The sequence below is a fragment of the Pteronotus mesoamericanus genome, unplaced genomic scaffold (genome assembly GCF_021234165.1).
Source record: "Pteronotus mesoamericanus isolate MK-2021 breed Mesoamerican mustached bat unplaced genomic scaffold, CSHL_Meso_final contig_24, whole genome shotgun sequence".
In the NCBI taxonomy this organism is placed as follows: Eukaryota; Metazoa; Chordata; class Mammalia; order Chiroptera; family Mormoopidae; genus Pteronotus; species Pteronotus mesoamericanus.
The window spans coordinates 4,562,526-4,583,413 of NW_026555100.1; the positions used below are offsets into that span (position 1 = coordinate 4,562,526).

Here is a 20,888-nt window from a genome sequence, read left to right on the forward strand (position 1 = left end):
GAGATGGCATCTGCCTGCCCCCTCTGTGGCTCTGTGGGGTGAGGGCTCAGAAAAAGGAGAATGGGTTCTGCCCACCATTCTGTCTGGGAGAAAGCTGTCCCCCAGCTCTGCCTTTATGCCAAACACTTCAGTTCCTCCCTGTATGCCGCTGGTGCCTTTCAAGCTGCTACTTGGTGCTGGAGCTCAGAGGGATAGCGTCTGAGTAAGTTCTGTCTGTGGGTTTTTAAGGGAAACTGCTTGGAACTCCAGAAGTTTCTTCCACTGAATAATCACTGATGGTTTTTGTAGCCAGAAGTTATGAGAACTTATCTTCCTGGTACTGGAACCCTAGGCTGGGGAGCCTGGTGTGGGGCTGGGACTCTTTGCTCATCAGATACCCCTCCTGAATTTTTGTCCACCACACATGGACATGGGACCGGCACAATCGACATCTCTGTCATCCCAACCAGTCTAGATGGATGTGGTTTCTTTAACTTTGTACTTGTCAGACTTCCATTCAACTCAGTTCTGAGTGATGGTTGTTACATATTTTAGTTGTAATTTTGATGTGGTTTTGTGAGGAGGTAAGCCATGTTTACCTATACTGCCACCTTGACCAGAAGTCTCAGAAGTCCTTATTTGTTTTTAGAGATGGGGAAAGGAGGGAAAAAGAGAGGGAGTGAATCATCAATGTGAGAGAGAATCATTGATCAGTTGCTTTTTGTGTGTACCCTGACTGGGGACTGAACCTGAAACCCAGTCATGTGCCCTCACCAGGAATCAAACCAGTGACCTTTAACTCTGTGTGATGATGTGCAACCAACTGAGCGACACTACTCAGGGCCTGTGTATCTATTTAAAAAAATATTTTCTATCTCCTATTGATAGTCTCTATTTGGTGAGACATAATACTTTCTATTAGTTCTTTTATTTATAATTTTGTTTATTGTATTGTTTTTCAATTACCATTTAGTCCCCTTATACACCTCCCCCTGCAATCACCAAACTATTGTCCATGTCCATGAGTTCTTTTTCCTTTTTTCTTTTTTGCCCCATCTCTCTACCTCCAACTGCACCCCCCACTAACTGTCATCCTACTCTCTTATCTATGAGTCTGTCATTATTTTGCTTGTTAGTTCAGTTTGTTCATTAGATTCCACATATGCGTGAAATCATAAGGTATTTGTCTTTCTCTGACTGACTTATTTCACTTAGCATAATGTTCTCCATGTCCATCCATACTGTAACAAAGGGTAAAATTTTCTTTTTTTTTACAGCTGAGTAGTATTCCATTGTGTAAATGTCCCATAGTTGTTTTATCCACTCATCTACTGATGGACACATGGGCTACTTTCATATCTTGGTGATTGTAAATAACACTGCAATAAACATAGCGGTGCTTATGTTCTTTAATTAGTGTTTTGGGTTCCTTCACATATATTCCTGGAAGTTGGATTGCTGGGCCAAAAGGCAGACCCATTTTTAATTTTTGGAGGTATCTTCATACTGCTTTCTACAGGGGCTGCACCAATCTGAATTCCCACCAAACGTGCAAAAGTGTTCCCCTTTCTCCACATCCTTGCTAGCACTTGTTGTTTGTTGATTTTTTGACGATAGCCATTCTGACAGGTGTGAGATGACATCTTATTATGGTTTTAATTTACATTTCTCTGATGATTAGTGACATTGAGCATCTTTTCATGCGTCTATTGGCAATCTGTATGTTCTGTTTGGATAAGTGCCTATTCAGGTCCTTGGCTCATTTTTTAAATGGGTTGTTTGTTTTTCTGGTGTTGAGTTTTGTAAGTTATTTATAAATTTTGGATATTAACCCCTTATCAGGTGTATCAGCAAGTATGTTCTCCCATTATGTGAGCTGTATTTTTATTTTGTTGATGTTTTCTTTTGCTGTGCAAAAATTTTTAGTTTGATATAACTCCATTTGTTTATTTTTTATTGTTTCCCTTGCCTGGGGAGATATACCTGACAAAATAGTGCTGCAAGCAATGTCTGATATTTTGCTGCCTATGTTTTCTTCTACAATATTTATGGCTTCAGGTCAAACATTTAAGTCTTTGATCCATTTTGAATTTATTCTTGTGTATTGTGTAAGAAAAGTAGTCTAGTTTCATTTTTCTGCACGTGTCTGTCCAATTGTCCCAACACCATTTATTGAATAAACTATCTTTGGTCCATTGTATGTGCTTGTTTCCTCTGTTGAATATTAATTGACTATAAAGATGTGGGTTTATTTCTGGGCTCTCTATTATATTCCACTTATCTATATGTCTGTTTTTATGCCAGTACCATGCTGTTTTGATTACTATGGCCTTAGAATATAGTTTCATATTAGGTAGTGTGGTTCCTCCGACTTTGTTCTTCTTTATCAGGATCGCTGTTGTTATGTGGGGCCTTTTGTTGTTCCATATAAATTTTTGAAATATTTTTTCTAGTTCTCTGAAATGTCATTGGACTCTTGATAGGAATTGTATTGAATCTATAGATTGCTCTGGGTAGCATGGATATTTTTAATGATGTTAATTCTTCCTATCCGTGAATACTGATGTGCTTCCACTTATTTGTATCTTCTTCAGTTTCTTTCTTCAGTGTTTTATAACTTTCAGAGTACAGGTCTTTCACATCCTTGCTTAGGTTTATTCCTAGGTATTTTATTCTTTTCAAAGCAATTGTGAATGGGATTGTTTTTAAATGGATTTAATTGATATCTTGAGAGCATTTCACCCCAGAGTAACAGAATATACATATCTTTCAAGTGCAAATGAAATTTTTCTAGGATAGGCCACAAAACAAGCCTCATACATTTGAAAAGAATGAAATCATATCAAGCATCTTCTGACCGCAATTCTATGAAACTAGAAATCAATCACAAGAACACCAAAAACACAAAGACATGGAAGCAAAATAATATATTATTAAACAATGAATGGGTCAATGAGATCAAGGAAGAAATCAAAAGATTCCTTGAAACAAATGAAAATGAGGAAACAACAATCCAAAAATCTGTGAGACACTGGGAAAGCAATCTTAAAAGAGAAATTCATAGCCTTACAGCCCTATCTCAAAAAACAAGAAAAAGCTCAAGTAAACAATTTAACTTTACACTTAAAGGAACTTGAACAAGAACAATAAACAAAGCCCAAAATGAATACAAGGAGGGAAATAATAAGGATCAGAGCAGAAATAAACAAAATAGAGTCTAAAACATGATACAAAAGGTCAATGAATCCAAGAGCTCCTTGTTTGAAAAGATAAACAAGACTGACAAAACTTTAACCAGATTCATCAAGAAAAAAAGAGAGAGGACCCAAATAAATAAAATCAGAAATGAAAGAGGAGAAATAACTGGCACCAAAGAAACACAAAGGATTGTAAGAAAACATTATGAACAACTATATGCCAACAAACTAGACAACCTGGACAAAATGGTTTAATTCCTGGAAACATACAATCTTCCTAAACTGAATCAGGAAGAATTTGAGAATCTGAATAGACAGATTACACCTAGTGAAACTGAAGCAGTAATAAGAAAAAAAAAAGACTCCCAGCAAACAAAAGCCTTGGATCAGATGGTGTCACATGTGAATTTTACCAAACATTCCAAAAAGAACTAACACCTCTCCTTCTCAAACTATTTCATAAAATTCAAGAGGAGGGAAGGCTACCAAGCTCATTTTATAAGACCAGCATTATCTTAATTCCAAAACCAAATAAAGACACCACAAAGAAAGAAAATTATAGGCTAACATAGATGCTAAAGTCCTCAACAAAATACTGATGAACACAGATGCTAAAATCCTCAACAAAATACCGAATATGGCAATGCACCAATAAGATCATACCATGAATAAGTGGGATTTATTCTTGGAATTCAATATTTGCAAATCAATAAATGTGATTCGCCCCATACACAAAATGAAGGATAAAAACCATATGATCATATCCATTGATGCAGATAAAGCATTTGATAAAATTCAGCACCCATTTATGATAAACACTCTCAGCAAAGTGAGAATAAGGGAACATATCTGACATAATAAAGGCCATATATGACAAATCCACTGCCAGCATCATACCCAACAGGCAAAAACTACTGGTATTCCCCTTAAGATTGGGAACAAGACAGGGATGTCAGCATTCACATCTCTTATTCAACATGGCACTGGAAGACTAGTCCACAGTCTTCTTGTCTAGCAATCAGGCAAGAAGAAATAAGTCATCCAAATTGGAAACAAAGAAGTAAAACTGTCTTCATTTGTGGTGACGTGATGCTGTACATAGAGAAACCCAAAGATTCTACCAAGAAACTACTCCAACCGATAAATGAATTCAGCAAAGTAGCAGGATACAAAATTAATATCCAGAAATCAGTTGCATTTTTATATGCCAATAATGAACTAACTCTAAGGGAGATTAAGAAAACAATCCCGAGAGTTTTAGACATGTTTTCTTTCAGCCAAACATACTGAAATGGTTGATTTATAGTCTTTGTCTAGTAAGTCCAATGTCTGGGCTTCCTCATGGACAGCTTTATAATTGTTGCTTTTTTCTCCAGGTATGCGCCATGCTTTCTTGTTTGTTGCATTCTTTGGAGTGTGGGGATAGGCTTAGGGCAAATTAAAATGCCACAAAGCTCACTGTTCTCATCAAATGCATCTGTTTCTCTTTAGAAAATGCTTCCCAAGTTGCTTCAAGTTTTGATTACTGACAAAAGTTCTGAAAAAGTTGGTTCTAACTGCTTTTGCTAGTTTTTAGTTGATCTTTTAGAGGGGAGCACTTTTGGTGTTCCTTATTCTGTAATTTTCACTAATGTCTCTCCTGTACGTCTTTAAAATCTGGTTTACTTTATACTTGCAATACTACTCTTCCAATTAGCTATAGTTCAAGTACTCAGTAGCCACATGGGACTAGTAGGTACCATATTGGAAAGTGCAAGTCTAACAGAAAATTTCCAAGTTATTTAAAGGAATATAAATGAGAAATGAGGTCTCTAATCACTTTCTTGTACTTGAGCTAGAATTTGTTTTCATGGTAAGGTTATTTATGAACTGTAGGCAGCAAATAATAATAACTACTATTTCTTAAGCAGTTTACTTAATACCAGGTAACATTTTAAGGCTTACATGTATTAATAATTTTGTTCTTTACAACAACCTAATGGGGTAGGTATTCTCATGCTTTAAAAATACAGAAAACAAAACATCAAGAAGTTAAGTGACTTCCCCAATGTCTAGCAGCTAAAAAGTTTCATAGCTACAATTCAAACCTTGAAAATCTGGCTTTAAAACTCAGGCTGTTAGCCATCACTATACACTACTTAGCATACTTTAAAGGAGAAATTCAGAGAAAAATTATTTTAGCTGAGAGAGGACAGGGTAGGGAGGAAACAACCCTATACAATATATTAAAAATATTTCAAAGTTAAAAACAGACTTGCAAGAAAACAAATTCATGTTTTGAGTGCTATATATATTTTTGTTGCACATTACTTGACACTTATAAGCAGTTAGTGAATATTTGTTGAATAAGTGAATGACTAATGCATATTTAATACATTGTGCTAGGTCTTTACTCTTCTTTCATGCCAAGTCATTTTAAAGAGGAGAAACAAGCTCAGAGTGGTGGAATCATTTTCCCCACTGATTGGGTTAGTTCAGGGATTAGAGTAGAGCCCAGTCTTCAAATTCCAGATCACCTACACTATAGCCTTTTCTGAGTTGAAAAAGGATCAAAGTCACAAAGGATAAAAGCTTACATCATATCACATGGCCACATTTCATTTCTTTGCATGTAGATTATGTGATTAGAGAGGGGGAAAGCAGGAGGTCCAGCTGTGGTAACCTGGGTACCCTTTTTTCTTGCCCACTTAGGGGACTGACTTCCAATGGAGAAGAAAGAGTGCCAGTATGGAGCAGAAGTAGAGCCACATAGTGTGAACAATTAACAGCTGTTCTGGCAGTTAAAATCCTTGGTGATCTGCCATTCCTAAGTCTGTAACTCACTGTAGAGATCTGGAGAAGTGTGTATGAACTTCACTGAGCAAACATTTACTCCGCATATACTAAAAGAAGACATATACACCAATAAACAATTACATGATACATTCTGATTGTATAAATGGCAATAAGGAAATAGGCAATGTATTTGGATACAGAAAAGAATGGGGAGCAGCAACTCATTTCCTGGGAGGTTTAGAAAAAATTTTTAAAGGACTTGATTTTTGAACTGAATCTTTAAACATGAGCGGTTGTAGAAGAAAAACAGCTATATAGATAGAGGCATGAGCGGTATGTTTGGGCTGGAAGTAAAGGGTTATAAGGAGCGATGGCAGCAGGAAGACTGTTTAGGGGGAGGTGGTTGAGGAATTTAAACAGAGCAGGGAATGTTAATTGTGTTTTTATTTTAGCAAGGCATCTGTGTGTTGAGTGGGGACTGACTAATGAAGAACCAGAAATTAGTTAGACATGATGGTCTAAATTATACCTGGGAGGATGAAGAGGCAATGAAGAGATTCAAGAGAGAGAGCTGAGAGAATATGGTGATCCATAAGCTATACGGGTGAGAAAGGGGTAAAGTCAGTAAGAATTATTTCTATTAATGGAGATAGACAAAGTAGGAGGAGTAGACTGACCCTGGGTGTTCAGGAAATGGTGAGTTCTGCCTTGACAATCAGTGTGCCTCCCAAATACCCCAAAGGGTGGACCTGTAGGTTTCGGGGCTAAAGCTCAGGAGGGAATCAAGGTTAGAAACAGATTTGAGGGTTATCAAGTGAAAGCTGAATTTGTAGGAGTCAAGGAGGCTTGGGCATGGAGCCTCAACACTGAGGAGATGGAAGAGGTGTTCCTAAAGCAAAGAGGCTGTAAAGCAGGAAAATGATGAAAAGTGGTTGTGTAAAAGTCAAAGGAATATGAAGTTTCAAGTGAGTGTGGTCCTCTAAGTCAGATGCTGATAAGAGATGAGGTAGGGTGACAGGAGATTTGACAATTAGAAATTTTCTGGTGGTCAGGTGAAGGGATGCTTCAGAGGAGGCAGAAGCAGGTTGCAGAGAGTGCAGGGACCCGGGTGGGGAGAAAGTCCCGATGGTGTTTGCTGGAGTGGTTCATCAATATTTCAGTTGCCAGGGAGATTGGAGGGTGAGGTTCTAGAAGGTGCTCCATACTCAGAAGAGGAGCTTGGTGATTGTGGTAGCCCCAAGAAACCTTGCAGCAGCACCAGACTGGCTAATTTTGTTATGGGATTCATGAACAAAATTACATTTTGAAGTAAATAATGTATGTGGTTTTTATGTTATGTTGTTTTATTGTCTTCATGAAACACTATCAATTAAGTTTAATAGGTTTTCCTAATTAAGTACTTTATATTTTTCCCAACATTTGGAAAAACTTTAACCATACTGAACTGTTGAAAAGTATTATATAGCAAACATCCATCTATTTACTACCTTTCTACAATTAACATGTCACTATAGTTGCCTTATCATTTATCTACTCATCTTTCTACTCATCTTTTGATGCAACTCACTGTAAATTGAAGATATCAATACACTTTTTCTTAGTGTGCATATCATTAACTAGAGTTTAATATTTGCCTAGGTTTCTTTATGTGTATATGTGCATGAGATTAAAAGGATCTGAAACTTAAGCAAAATATTCCCCCAAATTCATACATCTGTGTCAGCGCTATTATGACATGGGACATCACTGTCAGCTTAGAAAGTCCCATTTCCATTTTCCACTTCTGGCCTCTCTCACAAAGTTAAACCCTTGTTCTTTTTTTTTTCACTACAGGTTGGTTTTGCCTGTTCTAGAACTTCATATATATGGAATCTTATGGTTTGTGGCCTTCATAACTGTTTTCTTTCACTCAGTAAAATGTTTTTGAGATTGATTCATGTTATTTCATTGGTAATTTCTTCTTTTGCAGAGTATTATTCCATTGCTTGATTATATCAGCTTTAATCTATATTCCTACTGTTAGACAACTACCCTGTTACCAGTTTTTGGCAAAAATGAATAGCACTGCTATAAATACTCTAATACAAATCTTTTTTGTGGTCATTTGCTTTCATTTTTTTGGGTGAGTCCCAGGAATGGAATGGTTGGATCAAAGAATAGATGTGTTTAATTTTATAAGAAACTTCCAGGCCTTCTTCCAAAGTGGTTGTTCCATTTTACACTTCCTCTACCAATGTTGCTTAACATCCTCTCCAACATTTGGTGTTGTCATTTAAATTTTAGTCATTCTCATGCAGCAATATCTCATTTCTCTTATGACTAATGGTGTTGAGTATTTTAAAATTGATATAAGTAACAGTTAAATTCCTAAGATATGCATCGATTAGTCAATGGTAAAATTGGTTAACGTAGCAGTTTTCAAGAAACTATGAAAGACGTTGAGAATGTGCTGTACATCCTGGATGTAGGTTCTTTGTTAGATATGTGTTAGGAATATGTTATTCTGGACTGTGGCTTGTTTATTCATATTCTTAATGGTGTCTTGAACGAAAAACTCACATAGTTTTGGAGTTCAACTCATCGTTTTCTCTTTTGTGGTTAGTGCTATGAAAGTCCTCTTAAAAAACTTTTGCCTACCCCAAAACCATAAAAATATTCTCTTGTTTTCTTATAGAAGCATAATAGTTTTAGCTTTTCTGTGATGGCCATGATTCATCTCTTATTTGTGAAGTACAGGTCAAGATTCAGTTTCTCCCCCATATAGAAATCAAATTGTTATAGCATTGTCTATTGAAATGATGTTCCCTATAAGGTTGCTTTGGTATCTTTGTAAAATAACAAATTACTTCACATTTCGATTTACTTTACTACTTATAAACTGTTTTTTCTCACATATTCTCTTAACACTCCCTCATATATCACTGGGGATGGATTAATTTCCTCATTTTACAGTTGAGAAAACCAAGGCTCAGGGCAGTTCCAGGACTTGTTCGAGGGGACACAAAGCCAAGGACCTGAACACAGAACTACTACTGAATCATAAAAAAAATGTTTACATTTTAAACCTATTTTTATCCAGTGGAAATATTAAATGGACTTTTTTTCTGAGAGTACCAGAAATGATAAAGTGCATATTTCTATATTTCAACATGGACAGTATTTTTAGACTACCAACAAAACACATGCTTCCTTTGCAGTCTTGTGTACATAAAACAATCTTCATATTATGTATCTCTGTTTTAAAAGACTAAAAAAGACAGGCTTGTCTTCCCCAAATTGGGTAAGAACATAGCTTTTAGCCAAGACTATCTGTAATTGTTTTAAGGTAAATAATGAATTTCCATCACCCTTATTTAAAAAGAAAGTCTTATTAGAAATGAAGCAATATAAAGTGCATATCACGAAAGCAGGTCTAAAAACTAGAAGAAAACACAATGGCACTCTTGCTTTTTTCTTTCTCTCCTACTCTGCTATACTAATATTCAGGCAGCCAGTCTGTCTCCAAATGCTTGCTACCATCCTCTTTTTCCCCTCACGGAAGCAGATTTCCTGGCAACCTTGACCAAGGACACTTGGCTGCGACTCAATGTCCTCACTCTCCCGATCACCTAGGCCTGCCCCTGCGGTATCGGTCTCCTGTGCCCCCTCATCTGCCCAGCTGTGACACACAAATGAATAACTTCCATTGCTCTGGCTCACTCCTCAGGGCAGAACCACCTTTTCCCACATACAGGGAGACAACATTGTTAAAACCCCTGGTCCATAATATAAATATATTTTAGGAATGTCACAACTATTTACATCTTGTGAATTACAAAGAACAAGGGGGTCATATAGTTACTTGAAGCCTACCTTGGGCCAGAACCCGTATCTTCCTGACTTCATTATTTTTCCCCATTCTATATGTCCTCCCTCAAACACGTTAAACCAAGATGCTATAAAGTGGGACTAGGTTAACAACTCCTCATTCCAAAATGGCAAAACCGAGGCCCCGGAGACTGCCTGACCAGTCAGAAGCAAGTTTCCTGAGACCCGGTCTGTAGCTTAGCCATTTTTTTTTATTTTGTCTTTTATCAAAACAGAGAACTAAAAAAATATGCCATAAGCTCAAGGACAAAATACACATATCCCAATGACTACTTCTTGTTACAAGAAAGATGTGATCTGTGTGCATGTATTGGGTTGGCCAAAAAGTCTGTTTAGTTTTTTTCCGTAAAATAAAAGACACATTTTCATTTTCACCAATAACTTTATTGCTTTGGATATTTTGGGTATGTGGGCTATCTCCTACTATTGGCTTCTAGTGGGTAGAGGCCAGTGGGTAGTGGAAGATGCTAAACATCTTCCAGTGCATAAGACAGCCCCACAGCAAAGAATTATTTGGCCAAAATGTCATTAGCGCCAAGAAACTTCACAAACCACTTTTTATCAGTCACAGCACCTTCTCCATACACTGCCCAAACCTTTTATTTGCGTTTCAGTTGTGTTTTTACCTTTCTTGAAATAGTAAGGCATAACATACCAAAAATGTTGCATATCTTCTTCCATCGTCAATAATAAAATGACTGCACAAAAATGCACCAATTTTAAAAAGCTTTAAAAAAGATGCGTGCTGATATGACAGCTGTCACAATACAATCTAACAAAACTGTTTCAAATGAAGTTAAAGACAGCAAAGCACTACTAGAGCCATTGTATGGAAAAAAATGAAACAAACTTTTTGGCTAACCCAATTAAGTACTACCAAATAATTTGGAACCTTGTATAAATAGTGACTATCTGAAAAGCCTAGTTGGTGAGTGGTACTTGATTAATAGTCTTGGGGTAAGATATTTTTTCATTAAAAAGAAAAAGAGTATTAAAAGGTTTATCAGTGTTCCTCCTAATTATCTGAGAAAGACATTCTGTAGTAGTTTCAATATGATAAAGATATCCCAGAACTCAAGCTGATTTTTTCATGAGAGACAGAGTTGGAGGACTCATACTTCCTGATTTTAAAACTGAGTCAAAGCTCCAGTAATCATGACAGTTTGGACTGGCATAAGGACAGACATATAGACCAATGGAATGGAACTTAAGAGTCCAGAAATAAAACTTTACATTTATGGTCAACTGATTCCTGATATGGGTGCCAAGATAATTCAATAGTGGAGAAAATAATCTTTATAATAAAGTGCAGGGACAGCTGACTATTCATATGCAAGATAATAAATTTAGACCCCCTCCCTCACATACATACAAATTAAACTCAAAATGGATCAGAGACTTAAATGTAAGAACAAAAATTACAAACCTCTTAGAAGACAACATAGGTGTAATTCTTTGTGACCTTGGATAAGGCATGATTTGTTACACATGAAATCATAAGCAAAGATGACAAAAATAAGATAAATTAGACCTCATACCAAATAAAACATTTGTGCTTGAAAGGAAGTAAAAACAACCCAAAGAGTGGAAATAAGAGTATTTGTAAATCATATATCCAATAACAGATATGTCTACAATATATAAAGGATACTTACAACTCAATAATTAAAGGACAAATGGGCAAGGGATCTGAATAGACATTTTCCAAAGGAAAATATAAATGACCAAAATGCGAATGCAAAATGCAAAATGCAAGATGTGAAAAGATGTTCATTATCATTAGTCATTACGGAAATGAAAATCAAAACCACAGTGAAATATCACTTCATACTCACTGGCTATAATCAAACAGAAAATATCAAACATTGTAAAGATGTAATGAAACTAGAATCCTCAAATCTTGCTGTGAGAATAGAAAAAAATATGACAATTTCTCAAAAAGTTAAACGTAAGGTTAACATGTGACCCAGCAATTCTATTCCTAGGTATATACCCATCCCTCCAAATAGAAAACATTGTGTCCATACAAAAAATTTGTACATGAATGCTCATAAGAGCATTATTCATAATCGCCAAAATGTTAACCCAAATTCCATCAACTGATGAATGAATAAAACAAAATATGGTATGTTCATACAATGGAATATTTGGGGGGGGGGTAAGAAAGAAATGAAGTACTGATACATGCTACAAAACAGATGAACCTTGAAAACATGCTAAGTGAGAAAACAGATGACACAGGAGAGAATCAAGATGGTGGAGGAGTGAGTGGAAGTCACAGACTTCCTCCCAGGACCAACCTGGAATTACAACTAAACTGTGGAGAAATCACCTGGAACAAACAACTAAACTATAGCGAGAGAGGAGCCTTTAACCTCAGAGACAGAAGAATGGGCTTTAGCGCAATCTAACTGGTAAGGAGTGCGGTACAGACCTGAGAAGGCAGGCGGGGCGCCCACAAGTGGCAGCACCAGAAGGATAATGAAAGAGCCAGTTGGACCCCCCCCCCAAGAAGAGCAGGGTCTAAACCAAAAGCGGGGATCTCTAGCCCACAGCACCAGAGCCCAAAAAGTACACAGAAAACAGCCAGCTGTGAAAAGCGGCAAGGTTGCTCTCTACTAGAGACAGGTGGCTGGAGATGCAAAGAACCGTTTAAAGGGCCAATGCATAAATTTTTATTTGCAGCCACTTACCCTGGTCTCCGGCAAAGGCAGGGGCAGAGTGGGCTAGAGATGCCCGAGGAGAGACTGGGGAAGGAGGCTTTGGGGAGAGAACTGAGAGAGTAGCCCGTGGGATCTCGGTGCTGACTCATCCCCCATGTGCAGCAGCCGTCTTACTCAGGCAGAGCACTCCCCCTTAGCAGTAGTAGTGTCAGAGAACCCAATAGCCCCGCCCCCAGGTGGGATTCCACCCTTCCCTGTGCTGACTAAGCTGCCTGCTGAGTGTAGAGTGGCAGCCACAGACTAAGAAGATCCCTGGCTAAAGGGGGTGCAGAGAGGTCTGGCGACACTTGAGGAGAGACTGGGGATGGAGGCCTTAGGGAGAGAACGGAGCAAGTAGCCAGCGGGATCCCAGTGTGGACTCCTCCCTCATACAGCAGCAGCATGAGAGGACCCAATAACACCGCTTCCAGGAGGGACTCTGCCCTGCCCTGAGCTGTCTAAGGTGGCCTGCTGAGTGCAGAGTGAATAGATTAAGAGCTGAAGGAGACAGCCACAAACAGTAGATTCCTGGAAGTCTCGAACAGACTGCTTAAGGTCAGACAGGGTCAACATCTGACATCATCAGAGGCAGATCCAGAAAGTAAAAACAGCAGTCTCCTACCATAGAAGTTCACACCACAAAGCCAGGAAATCAAGACAGATCAACTTAGGAATCAGAAGTAAAAGAGAAGAGTCTCACAAATAATGGGAAGACAAAGAAATACACTCCACTTGAGGGAAAGGAGGAATTCTCATAGAGAACTACATGAAATAGAGGCAAGAAAACTATCAGAGACTGAGTTCAAAACAATGGTTCTAAGGAAGCTCAATGAACCCAGTGAGCTCAGAGAGAATTACAAAAAAATACAGGGAAACTACGAGGAACTTACCGCAAACTACATCAGCATGAAAAAGGACATAGAAACCATCAATAAGAGACAAGAGGAAATGAAGAGACAATTTCTGAATTGAAAAACACAGTAGAAGGAATCAAAAGCAGGCTCGATGAAGCTGAGAACTGAATCAGCGAGATGGAGGGCAAGGTAGAAAAAAGCTCCCAGAAAGAGCAAGAAAATGAAGAAAGACTCAAAAAGAATGAAGAGGTGTTGAAGGAAATTCAGGACAACCTGAAATGTAGCAATATCTTTATAATAGGGATACCAGAAGGAGAAGGAGACAAGGAAGGGATAGAGAACCTGTTGGAAAAAGTCATGATGGAAAACTTCCCTAATTGGAGGAGAGAAAAAGTCACACAAGTCCAGGAAGCACAGAGGGTCCCAGTCAAGAGGAACCCAATGAGGCCCACTCCAAGACACATCATCATCAAAATGGCAATTATCAAAGACAAACAGAGAATCCTAAAGCAAGCAAGGGAGAAAGAGGTAGTAAAGTACAAGAGAGCCCCAATAAGGCTAGCAGCTGACTTCTCAACAGAAACACTGCAAGCCAGAAGGGAGTGGCAAGAAATATTCTAAGTCATGAAAAGCAAAGGTCTGCAACCAAGACTGCTCTACCCAGCAAGGCTCTCAATTAAAATGGAAGGCAAAATAAGGAGTTTCACGGACAAAAGAAAGCTAAAAGAATACACCTCTACCAAACCAGCACTGCAAAATATGCTAAAGGGACTGCTTTAAGATGAAGAAAAAGTTTCTATGAATACCTAGTTCCTTTCAGAGTTGCTAATACTTGATATTACCAATATTTTTAATACTCAATCTGATTGTGACAGTGATGTTATTTTAATTGTTCCTTTACTATTTGCCGAAACTAAACCTGTTTTCGTATATTTCTTGCCTATCTCTATTATTTTTTAAAAAAAGCTTTAAATGACTTTTTGGTATTCTTTATCTATTTATTGAATTAAGGTTCATAGAACTTTTTTCCCTAAAAAAACCCCTATTAACCATGTTTTAGATGTGTTGCAAATACTTTTCTATTTCTTGTCCTTTAACTTTTTTATATGTACATTACTATATAGTTGAATGTTTAATATAGTCATATTGTCAATATTTACTTTATAGCTTCTGGGTTTGAATATTTTACTTCAGGTCATGAAAAATACTAGTTTTTTATTTTCTTCTAAAACTCCTTAGATTCTACATATTGATTTTTAACTCACCTATTTCTTGTATAATGTGTGAAGTAGGGCTCTATATTTGTTTTATTTCAAGATATAGTGGTCCATGCACCTTATTTGTTGAATAAGCCTTATTTTACCAATTGATTTGAAATATCAACTTAATCATATATTATATTGTTAGATATATACGTTTGTCTCTAGAATGCTCATTATATTTCATTGATCTGCTTGATTATTTCTGTGCTGGTGTCATGTTGGTTTAATTGCTGAGACTTTAGAATGGTTTTAAATTTTTTAAATATTTTATAATTAACTTTGACATTTAAAAAAATAAATAAAATCAATCTGCATTTAAGAAAGAGAGAGAGAGAGAGATGGAACTCCTACCTTTTACGACGACATGGATGGAACTGGAGAATATTAAGCTAAGTGAAATAAGCCAGTTGATGAAAGATAAATACCATATGATCTCACCTATAAGTGGACTATATTCAACAAAATAAACTAACGAACAAAAAAGAAAGCACAGGCACAGAAACATGGAGGAAACTGAAAGTGACCAGAAGGGATGAGGAAGGAGGACATTGGTGGAAAGAAGGGGGAGGGACTAGACAAAGAGCATGAATGACCCACGGACATGGACAACAGAGTGGGAACTGACTGTGGGAGTGGGGGGTGGGGGTGGGATGGGTGGAAGGGGGTAAAGGGGTAAAAATTGAGACAACTGTAATAGAATAAACATGATTTATAAATTAAAAAAGAAAACATGCTAAGTGAAAGAAGCCAAACATAAAAGAATAACATATTATATAACTCCATTTTAATGAATGTCCAAATAGGCAAATTTATACAGGCAAAAAATAGATTAGTAGTTGCCAGGGGATGGGAATGGGGCAAGTTGGGGTGTATAGGGTTTCTTTTTTGGGGTGATGAAATGAGCTTGATTTAGATAATGGTCATGGCTGCACAATTTTGTGAACATACTAAAATCACTGATTTGTATACTTTATAAAGTATACAAAATGCGAAATTTTATGGCATATGAATTATATCTCAATAATATTCAAAAATTGAAAAAAGCACAGGAGACATTAAAGTTTACCTAAACATAAAACAAAACAAAAACTTGAATACTTTTCTATGATTTAATTTAGTTTTATACATATTAACTTTTTGTTTTCAACAATAATCATGATAAAAATAGCAGGTATTTATTAAGCATTTATTAGGCACTGTACCAAGCATTTTATACTTGGTTTTCTCTCTCAAATCATCTCAATGACCTTGAGCATAGGGGTTATTATCCCATTTTACAGAAAGGAAATCAAAGCTCAAACAGACTGAGTAATTTGACCAAGATCATATAAAGGTAATTAAGCCTGACTCCAGAGGTCCTATTATACCATTCCGTGTTCCTTAAAACAGTGACTTACTGGTTTCCAATACTGTTATTTTTCAATACATTATGTTGTTGTTCTTTCTATATTAAGTACCAAATTTGATATCATTTCAGGGCCCAGTATTAAATGATGATCTTTCTTCCTTAGCTTGTTGAGCACAGGTCAATGACAGAAAAAATTCCCATATGACAAGTTTTTATTTGTATCAAATTACAGAGTACCATAAGTAAATATAAGATTATGATTTGAATATTGTAATATAGTTTACAATTGGCAAGTTATTTAATTATTAAAGTTTATTATATATTTCATTATGCACTGAAGAAATTATTTGGCATAAATTGGCAAGATAAATATTTCTGTACCTTATTTGCCTATTTATTATGTATATATGTGGTACATATATGTATGAATGTGTGTATGTGCACACACACCTCTAAATTAAATATACTTGTATAAAAAGCTAAAGATTAATGTGTTAGGGTTAATTACTTTAAAAATGCCTATTATATTAAATTACATCTGCATTTAAAGCAGAAATGTAAAAAACCCGATCAAGATGCTAAATACACATGAATTTACAAAGTAATTGAAAAGGAAATAAAAATTTCTATTGAAATGTTATATTCCTGTTTAACTGACATTTAAGTGGCACTATCACACTATGGAAATAAATCATTTTTTAGTTTGCTGAGAGAATAAAGAGTCTACTGAGCATTACCATACCCGCTAAATTAAGAATGAACATTATATAGGAAAGGATGGCAGGTAATTTTCTTCTTTATTAATATGGGAATTCTCAGGAAGCAATCAGGGCAGTGTCTGTACTCCTGGGCCTGGGTTTCCTGCTCTTCCATCAGTGGAAGTCTGGCTTCTCAGGGAAGGTGCAGCCAGTCCGCTTAATTATGACATTTGCTGCATAGTGGCCTGCACGGATGCATTCAGTCAGGGGCTTGTCAGAGACCAGCTGAGAAAGAAAACCTGAAAAACAGACAAAAGGGAAGAAGATGAGCACTAGGTAAAAGCTCAGGAATGCCATTGCGTCAGACCAGAAAGTGGTCTGTATACCTATCCCATTCTTCAGTCTTATACAGAGGTCTTCCCCCAAACACCATGAGCTTCTCTCAGTATTTCTTTTAAAGAGTTCAATTATTCTTTCCTTTAGCTTTGAGATTAAAATTGTGAGTAAGAAATACTAGCCAAATAGTATTTTCTTGGGTCTTTACAGCTGAGACATTATCATTTATCCTTTTCCCTATCTATCTGGATTGCCTCTGTACTGTTGTTATTACAAGCATATTATTTTGGACAAAAACCTATCATCTGGATGTCTCTCCAAATACAAATTTGGCAGTTGAAAAGTTATGAAGGACTGCCCTGACTGGAGTGGCTCAGTGGGCTGGGTGTTGTCCCACAAATGGAAAGGTTGCTGGTTTGATTCCCAAGGGCACAAGACTGGGTTGCAGCAACCTGTCAATGTTTCTCTCACACGTCTATGTTTCTCTTTCTCTCTCTCCCCCCCTCACTTCCCCTCTCTCTAAAAATAAAATAAATAAAAGTCTTAAAAATATAAAAACAAATTATGAAGGACCTTACATCTCCCTTTCACTCTCAGAAGCAAGAGTGAAGTAATTTGTATAGTTAAGCACCATAGACCAGCTTGATATTAAAATAAATATAAGGTAGGTAACAATATTGAGGACTTACGCTTCTGACCAAGATGAAAAAAAGAAACTGGATTTACTCTTCTCCAGAAACAAATACAATAAAGATGAAGTATATGAAACAAAGTTTTTCAAATACTGTACATCAGCTACAAATGATCCATGAAAGAAGGAAAAATGAAGAAAACTATAAAAGTGCTCTAACTTACTACCAAGAGTTATACCAGGCCACAACACAAGGAGGAACAACCCAGGCAGAGCTTGACAGTCTCGCTTAGTTGAAAAGATGGAAGTGGGAGTCCAAGTAGTACAAAATAAAATATCTAGGCAGGCTGGTCAGTAAAAAAAGAGACATGACATAAATTACCGATGTTGGGAATAAGAGGAGTGATATCTCTATAGAATCTATACCCTACATGGATAGTAAGGAAACGTTATTAGCAACTCTATACCACTAGATTTGACAAGTTAGATGAAATGGACAAATTCCTGGAAAGATGCAAACTATCAAAGCTTACACAGGAAGAAAGAGATAACCCGAACAGCCTTGTATCTATCAAATAAATTGAATTTGTAGTTAAATTTTCCTGTAAAGAAAATTTCAGGTCCAGATGGTGTCACAAATATTTAAGGACAAAATAACATTAATGCTACACAAATACTTCAGAAAACTGAAAAGGAGGAAATACTTCCCAACTCATTCATTGAAGTCAGAACTATTCTGGTAACATAATCAGAAAATATGCAAATATTATGAAGAAAATTTTAATAAATCAAATCCAACAGAATATTTAAAAAGATCACAAATTATGATCAGGTGGGATTTATCCTAGGAATGCAAGTTTGTTTTAACATTAAAAAAAAAAATCAATCAATGGCCCAGGCCGGGAAGCTCTGTTGGTTAGAGCATCTTCTGATAGGCCAAAGTTGCAGGTTCAATCCCCAGTTGGGGCAGATACAAGAATCAACCAGTAAATGCACAAAAAATTGATATGTGTGTCTCTCCTCTCCCCCCTTTTTTTTCTTTCTAAAAATGAATAAATAAAATTTAAAAAAATCAGTGCAATTCACCATATTAACTAAAAAAATTGTAAGATCACCTTAATACCAAAAAAGCATTTGACAAAATCCAACATCCACGGCTAATAAAAACTTTCAGCAAATTAGGAACAAAAGGAAACTTCCTCAACCTGGTAAAAGGCATTTATGAAAAACTTACAGTTAATATCATTCTCAATGTTTGATGATACAATGTTTTCCCCTTAGGATTAAGAACAAGGCAATAATGTTTGCTCTTAAACAATGTATTTAGACTCTAGCCAGTGTAATAGGCAAACAAAAGGAATAAATAAAAGGCATCAAGATTGAAATAGAAATACAACTGTTTTTATATGCAGATGGCAAGGTTGTCTATGTCTTTCGTTCTCAATAGTGGGCAATTCTGTCTCCCAGGGTGCATTTAGCAATGTCTGGAGAGTTTTGCCATAACTTGGGCATGGGGCACTACTGGCATCTAGAGTCCAGGAATGCTGCTAAATATCCTATAATGTCAATATTGGGGAAATCCTGGTCTATGTAGAATATCTTACGGGAAAAAAGTTCTAGAAAAAAATGTTACTAAGTAAGTTTGGTAAAGGTGCAGAAGACAAGATCATTATATAAAAACCAACTGAATTTCCATGCTAGTAATGTATGTATCTACAGCAACTGTATACACTAACAATGAATAATTAGAAAGTAATATTAAAATACTATTTACCATACCATCAAATATGAAAAAACCTATGGATAAATCTAACAAAAGTTGTGTAAGAACTGCACACTGAAAATGACAAAACATGATGAGAGAAATAAATCTAAATAAACAGAGATATAAAATATTCACAGATTGAGAGGACTCAATATTGTTATCAGACCCTGGCTGGGAGGCTCAGTTGGCTGGAGCATTGTCCCATATGCCAAAAAGGTTGCGGGTTTGGTCCCTGGTTGGGACACATTTGGGAGGCAACCAATCAGTGTTTCTCTCTCTCTCTCCCTCTTTCTCCCCACTCCTTTCTCTCTAAAATGAATAAACGTATTCTAAGGTGAGTATTAAAAAATAATTGTTATTGGCTATGCAGAAATTTTTCTATTGATTCAAAATACCAATCAAAATTCCAGCAGGATTTTTTTTATAGAAACAGATAAGCTGATTCTAAAATTTATGTGGAAATGGAAAGGATTTAAATTAGTCAAAACACAAATTTGAAAAAGAAGACTACTTGACTTAAAACTTATAGAACTAAAGTAATTGAGACACTATGGTACTGGCACAAAGACAGACACCTATCAGTTGTTCAATACAACTGAACAGAGACTCCAGAGATAAATCTACTCTGCATGGTCAACTGATTTTTGACAAAAGAATTAAAGCAATAAAATGGAGAAAGGATAATCTTTTAAACAAATGGTCTTAGAACAGCCATATGTAAAGAAAACAAAAACTTCAACCCTTACACCTCACATCATCTACAAAAATTACCTTGAAATGGATCACAGATCTAAATGTAAGAGCTAAATATATTAAACTCTGAGAAAAAACAGGAAAACAATCTTAGTGCTTTTGAATTTGTCAAAGATATTAAGACATAAAAAACACAAACTTTTATAAAAGAAAAAATAATTTGTACTCTGCCAAATTAAATACTTTCATACCTCAAAAACAAGAAAAACCCAATGAAAAATGGGCAAAAGTGTTGAAGAAACACTTTAGCAAAGAAGACACACAGATGCCAAATAATCTCATGAAAAGATGTTCAATATCATATTCATTAGAGAACGGCAAATTAAAACCACAATTAGATACCTCTGTCCACCCACTAGAGTGGCCATTCCAAGTGTTGGCAAAGGCGTGGATCAACTGGAACACTAATATACTGATTACTGGAATACAAAATAGTAAGACCACTTTGGAAAACCATGTGTCAGTGTCTTAAAAAATTAAACATGCACCTATCATATGACCCAGTTATTCTATTTCTAGGTATTTAACCCGAGGTAAATGAAAGCATACACCCACACAAATAATCGCAGATGAATGTTCACAGCAGCTCTGTTTGCAATAGCCCCAAATTGGAAACCACCTAAACAGGGGTGAGAAGGGGCAGGAAGAGCATGGGTGTGACGGCTGTGTCCACAGCGATGGTTTCACAGATGTAGACTTATGTCAAGATTTGTTAAAACTG

General features: G+C 36.4%; 1 protein-coding gene across 3 annotated transcripts in view; it reads right to left on the reverse strand.

Moving 5' to 3' along the window:
- Positions 1-15,734: 15,734 nt before the first annotated feature.
- Positions 15,735-20,888, reverse strand: part of ADK (adenosine kinase) — a 581,730-nt gene continuing 576,576 nt past the window's right edge. For all 3 annotated transcript variants that reach the window (XM_054572534.1, XM_054572535.1, XM_054572536.1), the window contains one exon: positions 15,735-16,981. In XM_054572534.1, the coding sequence (XP_054428509.1) occupies positions 16,857-16,981 (125 nt within the window). In that variant the 3' untranslated portion in view covers positions 15,735-16,856. The remainder of the gene's footprint in view (positions 16,982-20,888) is intronic.